The 23,016-nt window shown below is 37.5% G+C and overlaps 1 protein-coding gene across 1 annotated transcript in view; it reads left to right on the forward strand.

Annotated features, from left to right (window-relative positions):
* DNAH7 (dynein axonemal heavy chain 7) overlaps positions 1 to 23,016 on the forward strand; it is a gene marked incomplete at its 5' end in the record, with an annotated part of 243,326 nt that overhangs the window by 117,108 nt on the left and 103,202 nt on the right. Inside the window, 9 exons of the mRNA XM_082630414.1 lie at positions 6,528 to 6,710; positions 7,071 to 7,247; positions 10,420 to 10,551; positions 11,879 to 12,103; positions 14,673 to 14,870; positions 16,898 to 17,053; positions 18,143 to 18,311; positions 20,390 to 20,516; positions 21,737 to 21,956. Of these exons, the coding sequence (XP_082486540.1) occupies positions 6,528 to 6,710; positions 7,071 to 7,247; positions 10,420 to 10,551; positions 11,879 to 12,103; positions 14,673 to 14,870; positions 16,898 to 17,053; positions 18,143 to 18,311; positions 20,390 to 20,516; positions 21,737 to 21,956 (1,587 nt within the window). The remainder of the gene's footprint in view (positions 1 to 6,527; positions 6,711 to 7,070; positions 7,248 to 10,419; positions 10,552 to 11,878; positions 12,104 to 14,672; positions 14,871 to 16,897; positions 17,054 to 18,142; positions 18,312 to 20,389; positions 20,517 to 21,736; positions 21,957 to 23,016) is intronic.

Genomic DNA, 23,016 nt, shown 5'->3' on the forward strand with positions numbered 1-23,016 from the left:
ATTTAAAGTGATGAAAGGGAAAAACCTACAACCAAGGTTACTCTACCCAGCAACGATCTCATTCAGATTTACAGACAAGCAAAAGCTAAGAGAATTCAACACCACCAAACCAACTTTACAACAAATGCTAAAGGAACTTCTCTAGGCAAGAAACAAAAGAGAAGGAAAAGACCTGCAAAAATGAACCCAAAACAATTAAGAAAATGGTAATAGGACCATACATGTCAATAACTACCTTAAGTGTAAATGGATTAAGTGCTCCAACCAAAAGACATAGACTGGCTGAATGGATACAAAAACAAGACCCATATATATGCTGTCTACAAGAGATCCACTTCAGACCTAGGGACACATACAGACTGAAAGTTAGGGAATGGAAAAAGATATTCCATGCAAATGGAAATCGAAAGTTGGAGTAGCAATTCTCATATCAGACAAAATAGTCTTTAAAAGAAAGACTATTACAAGAGACAAAGAAGGACACTACATAATGATCAAGGGATCCATCCAAGAAGAAGCTATAACAATTGTAAATATTTATGCACCCAACATAGGAGCACCTCAATACATAAGGCAAATGCTAACATCCATAAAAGGGGAAATTGACAGTAACACAAACATAGTAGGGGACTTTAACACCCCACTTTCCCCAATGGACAGATCATCCAAAATGAAAATAAATAAGGAAACACAAGCTTTAAATGATACATTAAACGAGGTGGACTTAATTGACATTTACAGGACATTCCATCCAAAAACAACAGAATACACTTTCTTCTCAAGTGCTCATGGAACATTCTCCAGGAGAGATCATATCTTGGGTCACAAATCAAGCCTTGGTAAATTTAAGAAAATTGAAGTCGTATCAAGTATCTTCTCTGACCATAATGCTATGAGACTAGATGTCAATTACAGGAAAAAATCTGTAAAAAATACAAACATATGGAGGCTAAACAAAACACTACTAAATAACCAAGAGATCACTGAAGAAATCAAAGAGAAAATCAAAATATACCTAGAAACAAATGACAATGAAAACAGAATGACCCAAAACCTATGGGATGCAGTAAAAGCAGGTCTAAAAGGGAAGTTTATAGCACTAGAATCCTACCTCAAGAAATAAGAGACATCTCAAAAAAACAACCTAACCTTACATGTAAAGCAATTAGAGAAAGAAGAACAAAAAATCCCCAAAGTTAGAAGAAGGAAAGGAATCATAAAGATCAGATCTGAAATAAATGAAAAAGAAATGAAGGAAACGTTAGCAAAGATCAATAAAACTAAAAGCTGGTTCTTTGAAAAGATAAACAAAATTGATAAATCATTGTTAGCCAGACTCATCAGGAAAAAAAGGGAGAAGACTCAAATCAACAGACTTAGAAATGGAAAAGGAGAAGTAACAACTGACACTGCAGAAATACAAAGGATCATGAGAGATTACTAGAAGCAGCTCTATGCCAATAAAATAGACAACCTGGAAGAAATGGACAAATTCTTAGAAAAACACAACCTTCTGAGACTGAATCAGAAAGAAATAGAAAATATAAACAGACCAATCACAAGCACTGAAATTGAAACTGTGATTAAGAATCTTCCAGCAAACAAAAGCCCAGGATCAGATGGCTTCACAGGTGAATTCTATCAAACATTTAGAGATGAGCTAACACCCATACTTCTCAAACTCTTCCAAAATATACCAGAGGGAAGAACACTCCCAAACTCATTCTACCAGGCCACCATCCCCCTGATACCAGAACCAGGAAAAATGTCACAACAAGAGAAAACTGCAGCCTAATATCACTGATGAACATAGATGCAAAAATCCTCAACAAAATACTAGCAAACAGAATCCAGCAGCACATTAAAAGGATCATGCACCATGATCAAGTGGGGTTTATCCCAGGAATGCAAGGATTCTACAGTATACCCAAATCAATCAATGTGATAATCTGTATTAATAAACTGAAAGAGAAAAATCATATGATCATCTCAATAGATGCAGAAAAAGCTTTCAACAAAATTCAACACTGACTTATGATCAAATCTCTCCAGAAAGTAGGCATAGAGGGAACTTTCCTCAACATAATAAAGGCCACATATGACAAACTCACAGCCAACATCATTCTCAATGGTGAAAAACTGAAACCATTTCCACTAAGATCAGGAACAAGACAAGGTTGCCCACTCTCACCGCTATTATTCAACATAGTTTTGGAACTTTTAGCCACAGCAATTAGAGAAGAAAAAGAAATGAATCCAAATCAGAAAAGAAGAAGTAATAATGTCACTGTTTGCAGATGACATGATACTATACAAAGAGAATCCTGAAGATGCTACCAGAAAACTACTAGAGATAATCAATGAATTTGGTAAAGTATCAGAATACAGAATTAATGACAGAAATCTCTTGCCTTCTTATACACTAATAATGAACAATCTGAAAAATAAATTAAGGAAACACTCCCGTTTACCACTGCAACAGAAAGAATAAAATACCTAGGAATAAACCTACCTAAGGAGACAAAAGACCTGTATGCAGAAAACTATAAGACACTGATGAAAGAAATTAAAGATGATACAGACAGATGGAGAGATATACCATGTTCTTAGATTGGAAGAATCAACATTGTGAACATGACTGTACTACCCAAAGCAATCTACAGATTCAGTGCAATCCCTATGAAACTACCAATGGCATTTTTCATAGAACTAGAACAAAAAAATTTCACAATTTGTATGGAAACACAAAAGACCCCAAATAGTCAAAACAATCTTGAGAAAGAAAAACGGAGCTGGAGGAATCAGGCTCCCTCACTTCAGACTATACTACAAAGCTACAGTAATCGAGAGTATGGTACTGGCTCAAAAACAGACATTTAGATCAATGGAACAGGATAGAAAGCCCAGAGATAAACCCACGCACATATGGGCACCTTATCTTTGACAATGGAGGCAATAATATACAATGGAGAAAAGGCAGTCTCTTCAATAAGTGGTGCTGGGAAAAGTGGACAGCTACATTTAAAAGGATGAAATTAGAACACTCCCTAACACCATACACAAAAATAAAATGGATTTGAGACCTAAATGAAAGACTGGACACTATCAAACTCTTAGAGGAAAACATAGGCAGAACACTCTTTGACATAAATCACAGCAAGATCTTTTTTGATCCACCTCCTAGAGTAATGGAAATAAAACCAAAAATAAACAAATGGAACCTAATGAAACTTCAAAGCTTTTGCACAACAAAGGAAACCATAAAAAAGACAATCTTCAGAATGGGAGAAAATATTTGCAAACAAATCAACGGACAAAGGATTAATCTCCAAAATATAGAAACAGCTCATGCAGCTCAGTATTAAAAAAAACAAATAACCCAATCCAAAAATGAGCAGAAGACCTACATAGACAGTTCTCCAAAGACAACATACAGATGGCCAAGAAGCACATGAAAAGCTGCTCAACATCACTAATTATTAGAGAAACGCAAATCAAAACTACAGTGAGGTACCACCTCCCACCAGTTAGAATGGGCATCATCAGAAAATCTACAAACAACAAATGCTGGAGAGGGTGTGGAGAAAAGGGAACCCTCTTGCACTGTTGGTGGGAATGTAAATTGATACAGCCACTATAGAGAACAGTATGGAAATTCCTTAAAAAAGTAAAAATAGAATTACCCCATGATCCAGCAATCCTACTACTGGGCATATACCTAGAGAAAACCATAATTCAGAAAGACACATGCACCCCAATGTTCATTGCAGCACTATTTACAGTAGCCAGGTCATGGAAGCAACCTAAATGCCCATCGACAGATGAATGGATAAAGAAGATGTGGTACATATATACAGTGGAATATTACTCAGCTGTTATAAGAAACTAAATTTTGTTATCTGTAGTGAGGTGGATGGACCTAGAGAGTGTCATACAGAGTGAAGTATGTCAGAAAGAGAAAAACAAATACCGTATGCTAACACATATATATGGAATCCAAAAAAAAAAAAAAAGTTCTGAAGGACCTAGGGGCAGGAGAGGATTAAAGACACAGACGTAGAGAATGGACTTGAGGACATGGGGGGCGGGGAAGGGTAAGATGGGACGAAGTGAGAGAGTGGCATTGATATATATACACTACCAAATGTAAACTAGGTAGCTAGTGGGAAGCAGTCTCATAGCACAAGGAGATCAGCTCGGTGCTTTGTGACCGCCTGGAGGGGTGAGATAGGGAAGGGTGGGAGGGAGACGCAAGAGGGAGGAGATATGGGGATGTATGTATATGTACAGCTGATTCACTTCGCTATACAGCAGCAACTAACACAACATTGTAAAGCAATTATACTCCGGTAAAGATGTTAGAAATATATACATAAATAAAACACATTACTGAACAGTCTGGCAGTGTTTCTGTGAAGAGCACTGTTAGTGCCTGCAGAGAGTCCAGAGACCATGATGGCAGGCATCTTCTCCTCAGTATGCACAGAAGAGAGGGCAGGAGAAAAGAAGACTGGGGAGAGTATTTCTGATCTTCTTTTTCCAGGCTAAGTGACCCAGGAAAGGGAGCATCTGAATAACATGATCCTTTCAATCCTTCAGTAATGCTCTTCCTGTGCCCTGCTGCTCAGCTAGCTGTCAGTGTCACAGCCACTAATTGTTAGATAGACTCCAGTGCTTAGAGAGGAAATTGCAGACCTTTATAAAACGATGTCTTACAAATTCCAACACTTACCCTTTAGTGTGTTAGGAGGAGAATCGGCTGCCTGTGGAAAGCAGAAGAGGTAAAGGGTGTGCCAGCTGCTGGCTGCTGGGAAGGGGAGTGGGAACTTACCTACTCCTGGCTTACCCTACTGAGTGGCCGCTTCCCACTGTTACAGAAAAGGGTCCACAGACCAATAAATGTTAACTTGGTTGTCGTATGTTAGCAGACTCTCCGTGGAGTGTGGTTACACGGAGACAGCTTGCTAAGGCTAGTCTTACAGGAAAAGGGGCCTAGGCTACAGACATTTGTTTTAAGTCTTTTTTTATATAAATGTTTCCTTTATTCTGACTACCATGCATCCTAATTTTGGTGCTCTTTACCTACTTAAGGACCAGCCAGTCATGAGTCAGTGTAATAACAAAAACATCAAATTGCAGCTCTGCTTTTATTGTCTGAAGGGCCTTGAGCAATGAATAATGTAAGGATTGGCTCTCAGGGGCCAGAGATCCTGCCTAGTGTCCAGCTTTACTGGATAAAGTAATCAGGAGGCACAGGTAGGGCGGGCAGAGGTCTGGGGCCATTGATGTCCCAGATCCTTTGATGTCTCAGATCCTTTCTTGTCACAGTGGATGTCCTCTGGCCCAGATTAACATGTGAAGTCTCCAGATAATGTATGCTGTTACATTATTTATAAAGAAATAATCATGAGATATCTCCCATTTTACACTTAGCTACATAGTATACATTATATTTTCCAGGAAGCTACATCCCGTAAATACTGAGTCTCCAGGAAGTTAAGTAGCTGTCCCAAAGTCACACAGCTGGGAAGTAGTAGAATCAGATTAAAAGTGAGGTCTTTCAGGCTGCACAGCCCAGCAACTCACCATTACAGGACAGTGTTTCTCAGAGTGAAGATGAGCAGCCCTGGGAACCCAATAGCAGGAGGAAAAGTTGCTCTGAAGGGGATCTCCGAGATAACAGGCTCTTCCGTGCTTTCTGAGCGTGGCTAGAGCTAGCTTCTGAGTGTGGGTATGTGTGGCTTGAGCCCAGACAGGCCCACTGTCTCGTGGATTAATGCCTTTGGTCCCAGGGAATGAGAATGTGTTAAGGTGGATTCAGATCCTTCACTACTTCAACTCAAATTCACATTTGCTGAAGGGGAACCAAAGCATCATCTGTGTCGTCAGAAGGGCTGCTTCATAAGGTTCTGGAAAAGAGAATCAGTTTTTGCTCCCCCTGGCTAATACCTTGCCACTTTTTAATATTTGTTGAACATTTACTGTGTTCTGGACAATATGTAAATATGTTCATGTTTCTCATTGTGGGACTGTGAAGGTTATATTGATATTAATGCCCTGGACCACCATGAGACAGTTCAGCCTAAGAAGGATGTGGGTGTTCATTCATTCAGTGAAGGGAACAAAAAAATTTACTTAACACACAAGAGTAATTAATCTGTATGAACACTAAGTAGAATCTCTATAGAGTCAGACAGTCTGAAAGAAAATTGTTTTCCCTGGCAATTACATGTTTGTTTTACTTATGATACTCTCTAAAACATGTTATATATGAGTTTAGAAACACTGGAAAAGATGGAATCTTAAAATGTTATATATATTTGTCTCATCCATGGTATATATAGGCTTCTTTAGTGAATATATATATATATTCACACATGTACGCACACTTTATTCCAGAGACGCCTTTACATTTTGATGGTGAAATTAGTTTTAGGGGTTACATTTTAAAGTTGTAAAATAATATTATTGAACTTTTTCCCTTCCATGACCATTTTTGTCCCTTATTCACCCTGTGCATGAACCAGACGCCAGATAGGAAATGGTTAGTTTTTGATGGGCCAGTAGATGCAGTATGGATTGAGAATATGAACACTGTGCTGGATGACAACAAAAAGCTATGTCTGATGAGCGGGGAGATTATCCAAATGTCACCACAAATGAATCTTATTTTTGAACCAATGGATTTAGAAGTTGCTTCTCCTGCCACTGTAAGTTCTCAGTTTTCACATCTGCTTATAAATGTGAAATGTTATAAATGCGTCTATTGCTTAGCAACTTTGACTCTAGATGAAAAGTATTTATAGAGTTCATTTTAACAGCCATCTGTGATTCTCCAAGAGCCGCCGTGTCTGTCGACCTACCTTGACAAATATAAGTGTCAGGCACATTTTCCTCTTTGCCTAGGACCATTTGGTAAAGTCGTACACAAAAATTTAGATCAGGAAATTATCTAAAAGTATGCTATTTTTTTCCCCAAGAGTTTTCTGAAGGTTGTAAGAAATAGATGTATCAAGTCATATTTCTTTTATAAACAGTTCCTTGGAGGTAAACAGTGATTGTTTTTCCAGGTATCCAGATGTGGGATGATTTACATGGAGCCTCATATGCTGGGCTGGAGACCGCTGATGCTGTCTTGGATAAATCTTTTACCTCCTGTGATCAGTATTATTCAGAAGGAATTTATAATAGGCTTATTTGACAGAATGGTTCCTGTTTCTGTCGAATTTATTAGAAAGCATACAAAGGTAAGAGGGATGAAGATTTTAATATTTAAAAAATAAATGGAAAATCCAAATTAGCCATATATATACATTTTAATGTCTACTTTTATTGCCAACTACCACATATTAAAATAATTTCTTAAGTAGTTTGACTAAAAACTCTTTTCTTATTAAAGTTAAAAAAATTTTTTTACATCTTTATTGGAGTATAATTGCTTTACAATGGTGTGTTAGTTTCTGCTTTATAACAAAGTGAATCAGTTATACATATACATATGTTCCCATATCTCCTCCCTCTTGCGTCTCCCTCCCTCCCACCCTCCTTTTCCCACCCATCCAGGTGGTCACAAAGCACCGAGCTGATCTCCCTGTGCTGTGCGGCTGCTTCCCGCTAGCCATCTGTTTTATGTTTGGTAGTGTATATATGTCCATGCCACTCTCTCACTTTGTCATAGCTTACACTTCCCCCTCCCCATATCCTCAAGTCCATTCTCTAGTAGGTCTGTGTCTTTATTCCCATCTTACCCCTAGGTTCTTCATGACCTTTTTTTTTTCTTAGATTCCATATATATGTGTTAGCATACGGTATTTATCTTTAACATAGTTCTCCAAAAAATATTTTAAATGAAGCATCTTGTGGTTTGAGAAAATGTGTGGATCTTTTCTCTCTTAAAAAACAAACTCAAAGTCCCACCTAATCACACCTGGGTGAAAATATTCTAAATAGTTCTCTCTCATTTCTGATGGACTGTTGTTTTTAAAAATAGTTTTCATTTTGAAATTTTTCTTTATTTTCCAATGCTTTTAGAATAAATATATATTATTTTATAATTAGAAAAAGGACAATTGAAAAAAGTAATCTCGTTTATGACTTCCAAAGAACTGGATAGTGGGTCACATGGAGAAACACATATTACTGCTTTTTAGACATACTAAATGAGGAATCTGCTATATTTAGCATGACTGCATCTAATTGTTTAGGGATTACTATGGATAGCTAATAAAAATGTGATTCGGAAAGGGAAGCCAGCTTGTGGTAGAAGAATTGAAAGAGCTCCCAAAGCAAACAAATTCATTTTTCTTTCTTTTAGTACACACTGGGGATGAGATGGGGGAAAGGTAGAAGGGAGAGAAGTGACAGCGTGAATTTCCGGAAGCATGGATGTCTCCTGCCTCTGAGAGTTGATGGAGTTCCAATGAGGCTCTTAAACACCCTCTAGCTGGGAACTGTAGGGAAAGTTGCTTAATTTCTGCTTTGGGAGATGTGGACCAAAGGTCTTTTAGGATGACTTTGCTCTGGATCAAGGCTGGGATTTCTCCTGCTGTTGGAAATATAATAGAAAAGCTTGAGGCAGGTATTTATCTCAGTGTTCGGATTTGGAAAGTGGAATCTAAAACCATGGTAAGGAAGATTACTTAAAGGCAAATCCAGAGGAAAAAAGAGTAAAGGCTCTAATCCTGGGTATACCAGCAATTTAGAGAAAGGGAATGGGGAGAAGGTTTTGAGTAGCAAGTAGCCAGTGTTTTCAGAAATTTCTGAGAGTCAGGTGCAGGAAGGAAAGGGCTGGCATGTGTCCCTTGGATCTGGCGGTAGAGATCATGAGGGAGCCCTGGCCCCAGCACTTTGAGGGAAGAGGCAAGGGTACTTCAGGGCGGTTGGTTAGGAACGTGGGTGATACTGACTTGATGGTGAGTGTAGGCTGCTCTTTCAGGAAACTTGGCTGCAATGGAATATGTTGTACATATGAAGTAATCATGTTTCAAAGTCAATTAAATATGCATCAATTGAGATTAAATAAGCTATAGGGTTTTTTTTCTCCTGGCATTGTCACAGAAGGTAGGTATTACAAATAAATGGATTTTCCATATAACTGGAACTGCTCTTTTCAATAGCAAATAGGGGAAAAATTTTTTTAATTGAAGTATAATTGACATACAGTATATTAGTTTCAGGTGTACAATATAATGATTTGTATATTTTGTGAAATGATCACCACAGAAAGTCTAGGTAATATCTGTCATATGTAGAATTTTGTTCTTGTAATGAGAATTTTAAAAAATCACTTTTAATATAAACTTCCTGAAATGTACTTATGCACTTTTGTCCTTTCTTGAAGAAATTATGAATGCCTGTAGACCACAGATCTGTGTAGGCTGAGGCGGGTAGGAGAGGGATAGATTGGGAATTTGGGATTAGCAGATGCAAACTATCATATATATGTATAACTAAATCACTTTGCTGTACAGCAGAAACTAATACAACATGGTGAATCAACTATACTTCAATAAAATAAATTTTAAAAAGATTATGAATGCCTGTTATTTACTAAGTAGTAATCCATGTCTGTCTTATTTGTAGTAGTTAACTGTTTGCATTTTAGGGTTGCAGCAGTAACACTTAGTCCTTGTCCTTAATCAGACACTCAGTTGTCACTTCTGCCTGCTTCTACTGGGACAGTGGCCAAATATCAAGTCACCTGCTTCTAATCTTCAGAGAGTCCATTTCAGAGTGAATTCTTACATGTTAACCATGAAGCAATACAACTCTAAAGGCTGAAAGAGAGCTTGGAGGGAAGAAGACAAATGTTTATTGAGAACTTGCTGTATTCTGCATGGTTATAGGAACTGTAACATTATTTATTTTATAAATTCTCATGGTGAGACCCAGAGAAATAAAGTGCACAGTATTTACAGCACTCCAGAAACATTTTATGCTCTTCAAGGCTTAAAAATATATTTCATAAGAATGAGTTTACTCTGAGTACTGCTGTAGCTTATAAAGATATTCTAAAATGTGCTTTATTTATTGAACAAGTTAGATAAGCAAATTAATTTCCTGCTCTGAAAGATTTTTTTTTTTTAGTGTTTTGGTTTATGAAATTGGTATAACATAGAATCTATGTTTGTGATTAAATTAACTAAACTTGTAACTATGAGTTTTTTAAATTTGAGAATCAGAATAAGAGTGATTAAAGAACACACACCACCTGGATGGGACATCCATTGCTGCCTCACTCTAGGGAACTAATATGTACCTCAGTTTTCCCTCCTATAAAACTAGAATTATAATAATAGTACCTTTTCATAGATACTATGGCTGTTAGAACTAAATGAGTTCAGTAAAAATTAGTTGATACTATTTCAATTAGTGCCTCATTTAAATTGTTTCATAGACTTTTTTCCTCTGATTTTTCAGGAATTATCTCCTACTTCAGATACAAACTTAGTCCGATCCCTAATGAATCTGATAGACTGTTTTATGAATGACTTTGCTGATGAAGTCAAAGTAGGAGAGAGAAATGATCGAGAAACTTACTCTTTACTTGAGGTAGGTCCATTTCTCTTTGAGTCTTGCAGTAGAAAGACATCCACTGCTTTCCCCAATGCTTCCTAATTAATTAACCTCATTTTTCCTGGAACTGGAATCTGGACAATGGGTGGTAGCTGAACAGTGAGGAAAAAGTCACGTTCCAAATGCCAGGTGCTGGTAGGAAAGCTCCTTGACTGGCAGTTCTGTTGGATCATGAAGTTTGGGTGGAGCCCGATGATTCCCACAGATCTGCTACTGATTACCTTGGGTCATTTGGCCAGTCTCAAAGATGATCAATCCTCAAAATGTCAATGACCATTGACAACAGGATTCACCTCCCTTTCAACCTCCAAATTATAATTCATTGCTTTTTCTCCTTAATTTTCCCCCTTTTTCATGAGATATAAATGTTTAAAATATATATATGTATTGAGTATAAATATATATTTGAAATGAGGAAAGCAAGAAAATATATAATCTATAAACATTTTAAATATAGGAATAAAATTATCAACAGACCTTGAATCTTCTTTAATAAAAAAATTATATATTGGCTAATGGTAGCACTTCTAATGTAGTCAGTTACTTTTTCCATATATTTTATGAAATAAATTTTTAGTTTCATTTAAAACAGTTTCCAGAGAGAGATAGTCTGTGAGTAATCTACGAGTAGGTGAATAGTGTGAAGCCAGAGTTCACAACTTTTATGAGCATAGTCAAGACTGTTTTAGCTCTGGCATTAAAAAGGGGATTTGATTTTAAAACTATCAAACAGGCTTTCTCATTTGAGTGGTGTGTCTTGTCTCCCCTGTTCCCTCTGCCTGAGTCTGGTAAGAAAGCTTGCAGGTTAGCAGTTCTAATTATACAATCAATGCTCAGGTAATTATTACAACAGGTAAATAAAAGTATATGAATTTGTTCTACTTTTTAAAAAACACTGCATCAACATTTAAATTTAATAAATATATATAGTGGGTTGATTATTCTTTATTAAAATATGCTTTTGTACTTTAATAAAAAGTTATCTCAGTGTTCTTTTTAATATCAAAGTTCAGCCATATATTTAAATTATCACCTGATTTACCAGACTAATCATTCTAAGGTTTTACTATGCCTAGAATTTATACTTTGCATTGTATTATCTTCTCTGATAGTAAGACTTTATAAGACATGTGATTTGATAGAAAAAAACTAATTATTACAAAATCCTGAGATAACCTACTACCGTATATCAGTTTATTCATTTCCTTTCAAAGATATTAATCTGGCTGATATGATTTAAGCTTCAAGAATAGATTAAAGTTATTCTTTAATGCACTCTTATCTTCTCATCTCTTCAATTCAGGGCATTTTTCTGTTTTCATTGATCTGGTCCATTGGTGCTTCTTGTAAAGATGATGATCGGTTGAAATTTAATGAGATTCTTCGAGAACTAATGGAAGGCCCGATTTCAGAAATAACTCGAAATAGGTTTAAATTACTGAGTGGTACCGAGCAAATGCCTTCAAAAACACTAACTGTTCCATTTCCTGAAAAAGGAACAATTTATGATTATCAGTTTGTCACTGAGGTAAGAGTTCTGAAGCAAGAGTTGTACCTGCCAACCAGGCAGAGTCTCCTTGGAGACACACAGCACATAAAGGCTCTGTGGCCACCTTGTCACCACTGTTTACCTTAGGAGACAGCATGGAGTAGAGGAAGGCACGCTGGTTGTGAAGTCAGGCACACTTGGGTCTGCCATATAGCCTTGGACTAGTTCTTTAATCTCCCTGAACCTTGTTTTTCCTCATTGATAAAATGAGACAAATAATAATACTTGTTGAGCCAGTTGTACTCATTGCAAAAAATCACACATTAGGACATCCAGTCCAGCACCAGGCGAGTACTGCTCAAGGACACACCTCTGGGAGGTTCATGGTGCATGTTAGCACATCACAGGCTAAGAGGTCCTGCAGGACCGCTGCTGGGTGGTTAGGAATTCAGCCCTTCCCAAACAGATTGGACAATACAACCTGGGTGGTGTTTGTTCACTTGTTTGTTTTTGTGTAGCAGCTCCCATAAGTACTGTAAATGAGGGCAAAGTTTTGGTATACATATTATTTAAATATATGCAGATTTAAGTGAAGTTGGGATCACACCATATCCTCACTGGTTAGTTGTATATCCTCCTTCCTCAGTAAAGAAAACAACTCTCTGTCTCACTGATATTTCTTTAATAAACTTATTTTTCTAAAACCTCCCTATAATCTACCATTTGGATGGACCATGATCCATTGCATTTCGTAGTCTTGGACACTGAAGTGTTTTTGTTGTTTTAGTTTGAATGCTTTTGTGAATATTCTTGTGCACAAGTCATTGCGTACATATCTGATTATTTCTTTAAGATAGGTTCCTAGAAAAGGAATTACTGTATCATTTTTAAAATTTTTATGGCTCTTGACAATGTATTGCCAACCTCACCTCAGAAGAGACTCTTCACCCTGCCAGCCACAAGATACCTTTATATCTTTGCTAATTTTACTTCAAATGACTAACAATACCCTGCATTCTCAGAGCACTTTGCAATTTATTAAGCTTTTCCACAATCACTTCTATTTTGTTTCCCAGCATCTCAGTGAAATGGTAAAGATAGGATTATTTTTCAAATTTTACCATTGACGGAATTGAGGCTCAGAGGTATTTTGTGATTTTTCCCAGGATCACACAATCTCTAAATGACTCTCTGTTCTAGGTTTTCTGATTCTTAATTTTTCCTTCCCCACAGGTGGCAAAATATCCATGTTAGAAAAGATTATCAAGGGTATTGAAAGAGCATTATTTCTTCAACAGTTTTAGAAAGTTCTAGGAATTTCTTTGCAATACTATTTTTAGACTGATGTAAATTCAGCCTCCTCAAATTCTCTACTATGTGCACAGCACTACCAGAAGATACAAAAATGAATAAAGCACAGTGCTGCCCTCTGTGTGTTCCTAACCTCTTCAGAAGAGTGTCATGTATACTGTAGGACAGAAGAGTCTTATATGTCAAGGTCCAGGGACACAGGGCATTTTTGTAACTGGTAGGCCCATCAGTGAGGCTGGGTTTTGGGGAACATGAAGAAGGTGTGAAGGAAGAATGGGTCTAAATTCTAATATGCTTCAAAAGGCCAGGAACTTAAATGGGATTTTGCAAGAAAGGAGAGGGCAGTGGTGTTTTTCTAAGGAGAGAGAGTTAACATGATATTTTTGAAAATTTTTGTTATAGACACTGCCTTAGTAAATTAAAATTTTAGTTCATAAGCTAATTGGATGAAAAGATACAGTGTAATATTAATTCATAGTAATAATCTCAAGAAATCTCATCTATTCTGGATATCTGTTGCACACCAACATGAATATAGTTAACACTACTGAGCTATACACTGAAAAATGGTTGAAGGTAAATTTTAGGTGTTTTTTACTACAATTAAAAAGAGACACTACTATAAATAAAATAGATAACTGTTAAGGACCTACTGTATAGCACAGGAAACTCTACTCAATACTCTGTAATGACCTATATGGGGAAAAAATCTAGAAAGTGGATATATGTATATATATAACTGATTCACTTTACAGCAGAAACTAACACAACAGTCAAAATCAACTCTACCCCAATAAAAATTTTTTTAAAAAGAAGGAAATCTTGCTTGAAATAATAAGCTGATGTTGTAAGTACCATTATAAAAGTCAAACAATATGCAGCTGATATTCCATGTAGAAAATTTTTCTATATGAACAGTTTCTGTGTGAACAGGTATTGAATAAAATTCTTTACTCTTTAACACATTGATTAGACCAGTTTTCTCAATGCCATTAAAGAATCTAAGAATTGGCCAAAATAACTGATCTTTGGGTTGACATAATCAGTGGTGTCAGGACATCAAAAGTATCACAACATTGCCGTTTCATTTTTATTCATATAAAAGCCCAATTTCTCCTTAATTTAACACAAAATTTAACTTAAAAAATTAGAGTGAAGGTTTTAAAGGATAAAAACAGGTGCATAAATATCAAGGATTGTTGTCTTGATCTTTCATCTTTTCTGCAATGGCACAGGAGTGCCATCTAAAAGTATTTTACAACATGACATTCACTATTTGGTTATTTATTGTAAACAGGGAATAGGAAAATGGGAACCATGGGTAAAGAAGTTGGCAGAAGCTCCTCCAATTCCTAAGGATGTGATGTTTAATGAAATCATTGTACCAACTCTGGACACAGTTCGATACTCTGCACTAATGGAATTGTTGACCACCCATCAAAAGCCTTCAATATTTGTAGGACCAACAGGAACTGGAAAGAGTGTTTACATTATTGTAAGTGTTGTAGAAATCTACATGTTAAAATATGCATGATAGTCCTAAGAAAATTATTTTTTAAACTACCTGAACTGGTAGGCAATGTTTTTTTAAATACTTAGGTATTTCAACGTTGCAGCCACAGAGAATTTTTGAGTAATTGCCTATTTATTTTTAAAAGTTAGTTAAAGATATTATGCTACTTTATATCACTAAATTATTGTCCATTTTAAAGGTATTTTAGTGAAAATAGCTTATACAGGATGAAGAATTTTATCTCCCTTAAAAAGGGTGTTTTGGTTGATATTTAATTTTCTAAAGTATCAAATATGTAAACAGTTACTACATGGTAATAAGACTGATTTTCTTTAATGATTTCTGGAATCACACTTATTGTGTGTTAGGTAAGAAAATGCTAGCTGCTGCAACAGATATGCCCCAAATCTCAGTAGCATTACAAATCTTTGTTCCCTTGTGTTTAGGGGATCATACTGATCAAAGATCAGTTCTTGCCTCTAGTTTCAGATTTCTGAAAGGAGAAAGCTGGCTGGAACTACTAATGAGTAGCACCTCCAGCCTTTGGCATGGCAGGTAAGTACAAGTTTCCCCCGAGTCAGTTGGACAGTGTGGAAGGTAACTGGACTTGAGCCTTCCTGGGACTCCATTCCATATGACCGCCCACAGCAGTGAGGGAACTCCATTAGTCCCCTTAGGTCAGGGAACTGTGGAATGTGAATGTCCCTTGGGAGTAAGTAAGGAACCTGCACATCTGGTCTTCTCAGAGAGCAAACATTTGGAAGCTTGCCACGACAGCAGGCAAGATAGCATTAGCCAAGAGAGAACCACAGTGACACCAGTGAAGTGGGAATTTTGCCTCTCTTCCTCCAGCTCTGCCCGCTACCCGACCCTGGGCAGGAAGAAGATAGGGAAGGCAGGTGGAGGAGAGAGGAGGAGCTATCGGTGGCCACTCCACCATTGCAGTTTCCCAGTCAATTCACATTCTCCCAGTTGTGACAGTACCTGTTTCTAGTTCTTTATTGATTTTATATTTTAATCCAATCCTTTAATCCTTTGGAATATATTTCATTATATAGTAGAATAATTGTCCTGGTATTATTTATTGAATAATCTCTTTCCCAACAGATTGAAATGTCACCTTTATCATACTAAATGCTGTATGTATCAAGAAATATCCAAGAGTGGAGAGGGAAGATGTTTAGACTGAGATTTTAAATCAAGGTGTTGAGTTGGACTGGATTTTTTTTAAAAAATAACAAAGTGTACAGAAAGCTAATGGATTTATCTAAGATATTATTATCAAGAGTTAGGGAATGGAGACTTGACATGGTTCAAGGCAGTGGGTGGAGAAAAATAAAGCCTTTGTCATTTGTACCCCCATCAAATGCAACCCAGGTAATAAACTGCCCAGGCCAAAAAGAATTACTTTTCACAAAATTGGGAACATACTTTGCATCTTATTTTGTAATCTGCTTTTTTCTCCTTAAGATATTGTAAATATTTTCCTATTCCATTATTATTCTACAAGATGATTTGTAGAAAACAACATCTTGGTTAAGAATCATTGTAATTTTCCCTGCTTTCCAGTGAATTTCATTTTGAAAGTACAAATTATACTATGTAAGCTTCCTAACTTACAGTCAGATAACTTGATAAAAGTGGAAAGCTAATAAGCTATATTACAGAGAACGTTGATCTGGAGAGAGACAAATGGCAGTCTAAATTCTTGTGTCATCTCTGAGACCTTAACCAAGTTTCTTAACCCCTGAGTCCCTGTGACTTCATGTTAAGCAGGAATGTGTACTCTGCATGGTGGTTTTAGAAACCAGAGAAGCCACGTGTTCAGAAGGCCTGGGCAAATAGACATACTCCATTGACTTGGTAACTGTTATTTCTGTTGATTCCATCTCTTTTTACATTATGACCCTCTAAGATTAAATTCGAGTGTGTCAACAATGATGCTTAGTGGTTATTTTGAAATGTCAAAACATAATTGCAATTATGGCTCATTATTTCCTGTTATACAGAATTTTCTTTTAAATCAACTCAGTAAAGATATATACAAGCCTCTGCTGATTAACTTCTCAGCACAAACTACAGCAGCTCAAACTCAGAATATTATCATGTCAAAACTGGACAAAAGAAGAAAGGGAGTTTTTGGTCCTCCTTTGGGCAAGAAAATGGTAATTACTCTCTGTTTCTATACGTATAGTACAGCAATGGTCCTATTCACGGGCATTGTTACATTCAGAACGAGGAAGCCAGATATACTGGTACTGGATGTCTTTTTGTACAGTTTTTTTAATCACAGGTTTTGGTTAAGTTTTCTTAAAAGTGTGTTGAGATTTGTATGTGCATCAGGCAACTTGACATTAAAAACAAGCAGTTGCCCTTTGAATTCAAAGCAGAATATACATCTGGGAAATTACCTACCTTCCTAATTCTCTCATTAACATTTTTACTCAGCGGAGTCTTTGCTGCTTGCTCGCTCGGCCTTTAAACAACCAAGCTATCAATTGACTTTTCCTCTACCAAGAATACACTTCCCAACCTTACTGTCATCACTCAGAGGTTATAATCATTTTAAAATCACACACCTTCCTCATTTATTTTATTTTATTTATTTCATGTTTTTATTTTTTAATAAATTTATTTATTTTATTTTTGGCTGTGTTGGGTTTTCGCCGCTGCATGTGGGCTTTTCTCCAGTTGTGGCGAGCGGGGGCCACTCCTCGCTGCAGTGCGCGGACCTCTCATTGCGGTGGCCTCTCCCGTTGCAGAGCACGGGCTCCAGGCACGTGGGCTTCAGTAGTTGTGGCTCACGGGCTCCAGAGCGCAGGCTCAGCAGCTGTGGCGCACGGTCTCAGCCGCTCCACTGCATGTGGGATCCTCCCGGACCAGGGCTCAAACCCACGTCCCCTGCATTGGCAGGCGCACTCCCAACCACTGTGCCACCAGGGAAGCCCCCTCATTTATTTTAATGTACTGAAGTTGTACAAGGAAAGAAGAGAAGGAATACTGAGAAACAAGTTGCATGAGAGGATTAATAGGTTCTAAACTCTTAATTATAAAGTTTAGTAATAAGACTGCCTCCCTGTTCCTTGGTAACATGGATGCTAAGGGATATTCCTGATGTGAAAAGAAACCATCACTTCTCACATATGTACCCCACAAGAAGATAATCTGATTCTTTGCCTGAACATTGTTTGCACCATAGGACACTATATTAAGGTGTTAATATTTTCTAATCCCTCTTCTCCTTTCATTGTCAGGTTGTCTTTGTAGATGATGTCAATATGCCTGCTCGGGAGGTGTATGGGGCTCAACCTCCTATCGAGTTACTCAGGCAATGGTTAGATCACTGGAATTGGTATGACCTAAAAGATTGTTCTATGATTAAACTAGTAGACATTCAAATCATGTGTGCTATGGGACCTCCAGGTACGTTTTCTGAGTTTGTGATTAAGATTGAAAATCACTCTGGCTATATATAAAGGGCAGGAGAAAGAAAGAGAAATCGGATAACTTGAGTTACAATGTTTTGTGTATGTGTTTTCTATGTCTGTACGTTGTGACCTAACAGAGTGAGCACAATGATCAACACTGCAGAGTGGGTTGCCTTGCTTGGAGTCATTCTCATCAAACCAAACAGCTCTTCCAAATCCTTTTTCTTCCACCTTTTGGCTTTGCTTTCCATTTCCTGTTCCTGCATTCTGAGGTCCCAGATCCCCTGAGAACCCAGATCCCCCTGGGGAAGCTCATTTTCCTCTGTTTCATTCCTTAAAGTTTCAACTGTATGAAACATCTCTGCTTCAATAGTCACCTTTCCCCTACCCCAATCAGTTCACATTTTAGTGAGTCTCTGGATTTAGACAGACTGTTGAGGGGGAATTTGAGTAGGAGATGGGCAAAAGAATTAACTCTTAGAGATCCTTTACACTTTTCAGGGGAAATTTGTAAACTCAAAGAGATCTCTATGTAGGGGAAATTTTTTATTCTAGAATATCTGAAACAGCTTGATTCAACTAACTGGACATTTTTAACTGTTCTTTTCCTGAACTCAAGCTGGTGTCCTATATTTTTAAAAATTCCCCTTCTTGATGTACCATGTCTTCAGGGAATCTCTCCGGTATTTGCCTCTGAACCACCTGACCTTTATCTGACCTATAATGCAGATAGTTTGCTTTGAGTCAGTAATTGCTCTCAATACACTACCTGGGCCACTTTGAATGCTTTCCCCATACCCTCTTTTTTTTTTTTTTTAACTCTATTGCTCCTGGGTCCCAGACTTTAGCTCCACTTTGCCTCTCCCCCACTACCCAGCAGTCATTTGTACTAAGTGTCCACTTTCCTGGCCTCTTCAAGGACTGGACAGAGGAGCAGGCTAAATCCATGAGGTGTCTTTTCCTCTTGGACCCCATTTTCTAAAAAGACCACCATTTTTGAGCATTCTCTGGGAGGAAGGGTTGAAGATAGAGCTGGGTATATGATCTCTGACCTTTCCTTCTGCAGCCCTTTTACCATCTCCTTAAACTTGCCCAGGTAAATCAGTGTTTATTATAAGCTTCTAAATGCATAGAGATACATAACTGTTTTGATCTATAGGCAGCTAGTTATATGCTTTCACACATTATTCATGTTTTCAGAATCAGCACAGTATAATAGTGGTAGAAGCAAAATACAGATTTACTGGGTTTAAAACAAACATAAAACATGAACTTACATATTTTTAAGCAATATAAAGGTATCATGCACATTTAACACCACTTCTTTACCAAAGATTTCATGATAGAATCCCTTTAAAGAGAAAATGCATTTTGTCTATACATGTAAAGATGATAATATCAATCAATTTTGTAAAATGATGTTACATTCTAAGTCTGTTACTAAAACTTCATATTTGAAAATGTAATCAGTATTTTGTGAAAATGAGATAATCCCCCAGTTTTTAAAATTACAGGCAGCCAGTGAAGTGGCCATGTGAACCGCATAGACTAGTCCTAGGGAAATTTATTTCAAGATGTGGGGAAAGAATGAGGCTGTATGCCAAGGTCATGCATAATTTCAGCCATGTGGAAAGGACCCTAAAGTATGGTCAGTGAGAATCACCAGGGTTATGTTAATACTGCATACAATATTATATTAACATTGTGTAATATTGTATCTTAATATCGTATTGTAATGAGAATGTTTGATGGTTTACTGCTTTGGGCTATGTATGAGTCATGGAGAAGGTGGCCACTGGTTCTTTCTGTCTGGTCGAATTTCCTTTGGTAAATAGACCTGACCAAGATTATATCTAATTAGTTGAACTTATTCAGATCATTGAACTAGAAAACAACACCTTGAGGTTGAGGAGAAAACTGTTTTGAGGTCAAGGTTATCCAAATAATCGATTATTCTTCTCTGTGTGCTGTGAATTTGTCCATCTTGTGCGTTGTTTTATGCTGTAAAGTGTAGAGAAAATACTCTGGTATATACGAATAACACTGTTAAGGGTTATCCTTTTTAATATTTAGGTGGTGGTCGAAATCCAGTAACTCCTCGATACATGCGGCATTTCAATATTATAACAATCAATGAATTTAGTGATAAATCCATGTTTACAATCTTCTCTAGAATCTTAACCTGGCATTTAAAAACCTGGTAGGTAATTGAAGCTGTGTTTGTTTTTTCACTGGGGGGGGGGTTGTAAAATCTTTGGGGAACATGTTAGTAAAAGTAGTGCTTCTCAGACTTTTCCATGAAAGCACCTTTAGACTCGGAAGAAGATAACAGGTAACATTGCTTCCCTCCTTTACCCCCATCTCCAGGTATGGGAACATAACACAAAGGGACTGCAGTATCTTTCTCTTTTTCCTTTATTTTTCTGAAGTCTTGGATTTTAACCTAAAAATCCATACACATTTTACCTCGTGCTGTATAATATGTCCATGTTGGAATGATCAATATTTTGGATTTTTGCCACATAGTTCAACTAATGCTGGAAAGATTGCCAGGTTTATCCTGTGACTTTGACACCCAGTAGTAAAACTCTTGAGTTCCCCAGGGGTGTCCATGTCCAGGTTTGAGTATAACCTTGGAGCCTGTACCCTGGGGAAATGTTGCTCCCTAGCTCTGGACACTCAGCACTTCTCCACAAGATGCTTGGAGGTCGGGGAGCCAAGTGGACCTGAGCAGTGCAAATCTTGGCTCCCAGATGTGGACACTGTTCTCAGGAAATTGCCATTCCTTGCCCTATCCAGTGATGATGGAGGATTCCTTGTCAAGCCAGAAGTGAAATAGAGCCAATTTTTTCAAATGGATATTCTTTCCCCATGTTCTTTCTACCCTAATCATTCCTTTTGCCCTTAAAAAAAAATCCTGGCTCATTGTTCATTTCACTTTCTTTTTACTCTCCTTTTCTTGTTCCCTTTTCCTTATTTTTTTCTGTGTTTTTATTTTCTCCCTTCCCTTTCTCTGAAAATACCCATTTCACCCATGTTCTTCAGGGATTCTATCGCTATGCAATTAAGAATGCCCAGGGGGTGAAAGAGGTTAGGAAGCATCGTTTAGTGGATGCTGGGTTTAAGTTACATAATATGGGTTCCTTGGCTGGCTTTTCTGTCAGTAGTCTTAAGTTCATTAAATTCGTCCTGCTTACTCATGGAGTTCCTTTGAACATAAAATAAAATAATGAATGGAAAGTAGCTTTAAAAGAAGTAAAAATTCTATTATTATATCAAGAAATGGTAATTTTATAAACAAAATCAATTGATTTAATCGTAAGAAAAAATTCATGCTAGTCATACTAAATATCATTTATGTATCATAATTCTGTATTTGCTAACATTTTTCTTTCATTTCACTTAAAAATTTTTTTTAAGTTATAAATTTCCAGACAGTTTTCTAGATTTGACCACACAAATTGTAAATGGTACGATGACTCTGTATAAAGAAGCAATGAAGAATCTCTTGCCTACTCCAGCCAAATCTCACTACCTGTTCAACCTCCGAGATTTCTCCCGTGTCATTCAGGGTGTGTGTTTGTCAAGACCAGACACAGCAGAAACTGAAGAAGTGATTAAACGTCTTTGGGTTCATGAGGTAAATCTCTATGTTACTGATATATGATGAGGCAGGAAACAAAGATTTTACCATGCCAACAACTGCGTAAAAAGAAGTATTCAGCAATTTAAATAAATGGATTCCACTATTTGACATTCTGAAAGCCAATGGTCAAGATAATTTCTAAAAATAATTTACGCTAATATGTTTTATGACATTTAAGATGCCTAATCTCTCATTTTCAGGAATTTCTGTTGATTTATAGGCTATTTCAAAGTAGGTATCATTCTTGGTCTCTCTTTTTTTTTTTTTTTTTTTTTTGCGGTACGTGGGCCTCTCACTGTTGTGGCCTCTCCCGCTGTGGAGCACAGGCTCTGGACGCGCAGGCTCAGCGGCCATGGCTCACGGGCCCAGCCACTCCGCGGCATGTGGGATCTTCCCAGACTGGGGCACGAACCCGTGTCCCCTGCATCAGCAGGCGGACTCTCAAGCACTGTGCCACCAGGGAAGCCCTTGGTCTCCTTTCAGTGACTTAATCCTTGTTAGTTTGACTTCAAATAATTTTGAGATGGAACACTTTTGTTTTCATTAGAAGTGAAAGTATTTATGTTCATTACTTACTTGTAGTGATATTAGATGCCAAAGGAACTACAGAGTAAACTAGATTTGAGAGCATAGAAATTATATAAAAATATATCTCTCTTTGGGAAGAGATACATGGGTGAACATTTTCTTGTAAAAACTTGTAGAGGAAGGGCAGGAGAGAGAGAAAAGAGAATACAAAAAATAATACATCAAAAAAATAATAGTTCAGGGACTTCCCTGGTGGCACAGTGGTTAAGAATCCACCTGCCAATGCAGGGGACATGGGTTCGAGCCCTGGTTCAGGGCGATCCCACATGCCGTGGATCAACTAAGCCCGTGAGCCACAACTACTGAGCCTGCGTGCTGCAGCTACTGAAGCCCACATGCCTAGAGCCTGTGCTCCGCAACAAGAGAAAACACTGCAATGAGAAGACCGTGCACCGCAACCAAGAGTAGCCCCCACTCGCCCCAGCTAGAGAAAGCCCGCGCATAGCAATGAAGACCCAACGCAGCC

The sequence above is a fragment of the Mesoplodon mirus genome (assembly GCF_964341445.2).
Source record: "Mesoplodon mirus genome assembly, chromosome: 8".
NCBI classification, from domain to species: Eukaryota; Metazoa; Chordata; class Mammalia; order Artiodactyla; family Ziphiidae; genus Mesoplodon; species Mesoplodon mirus.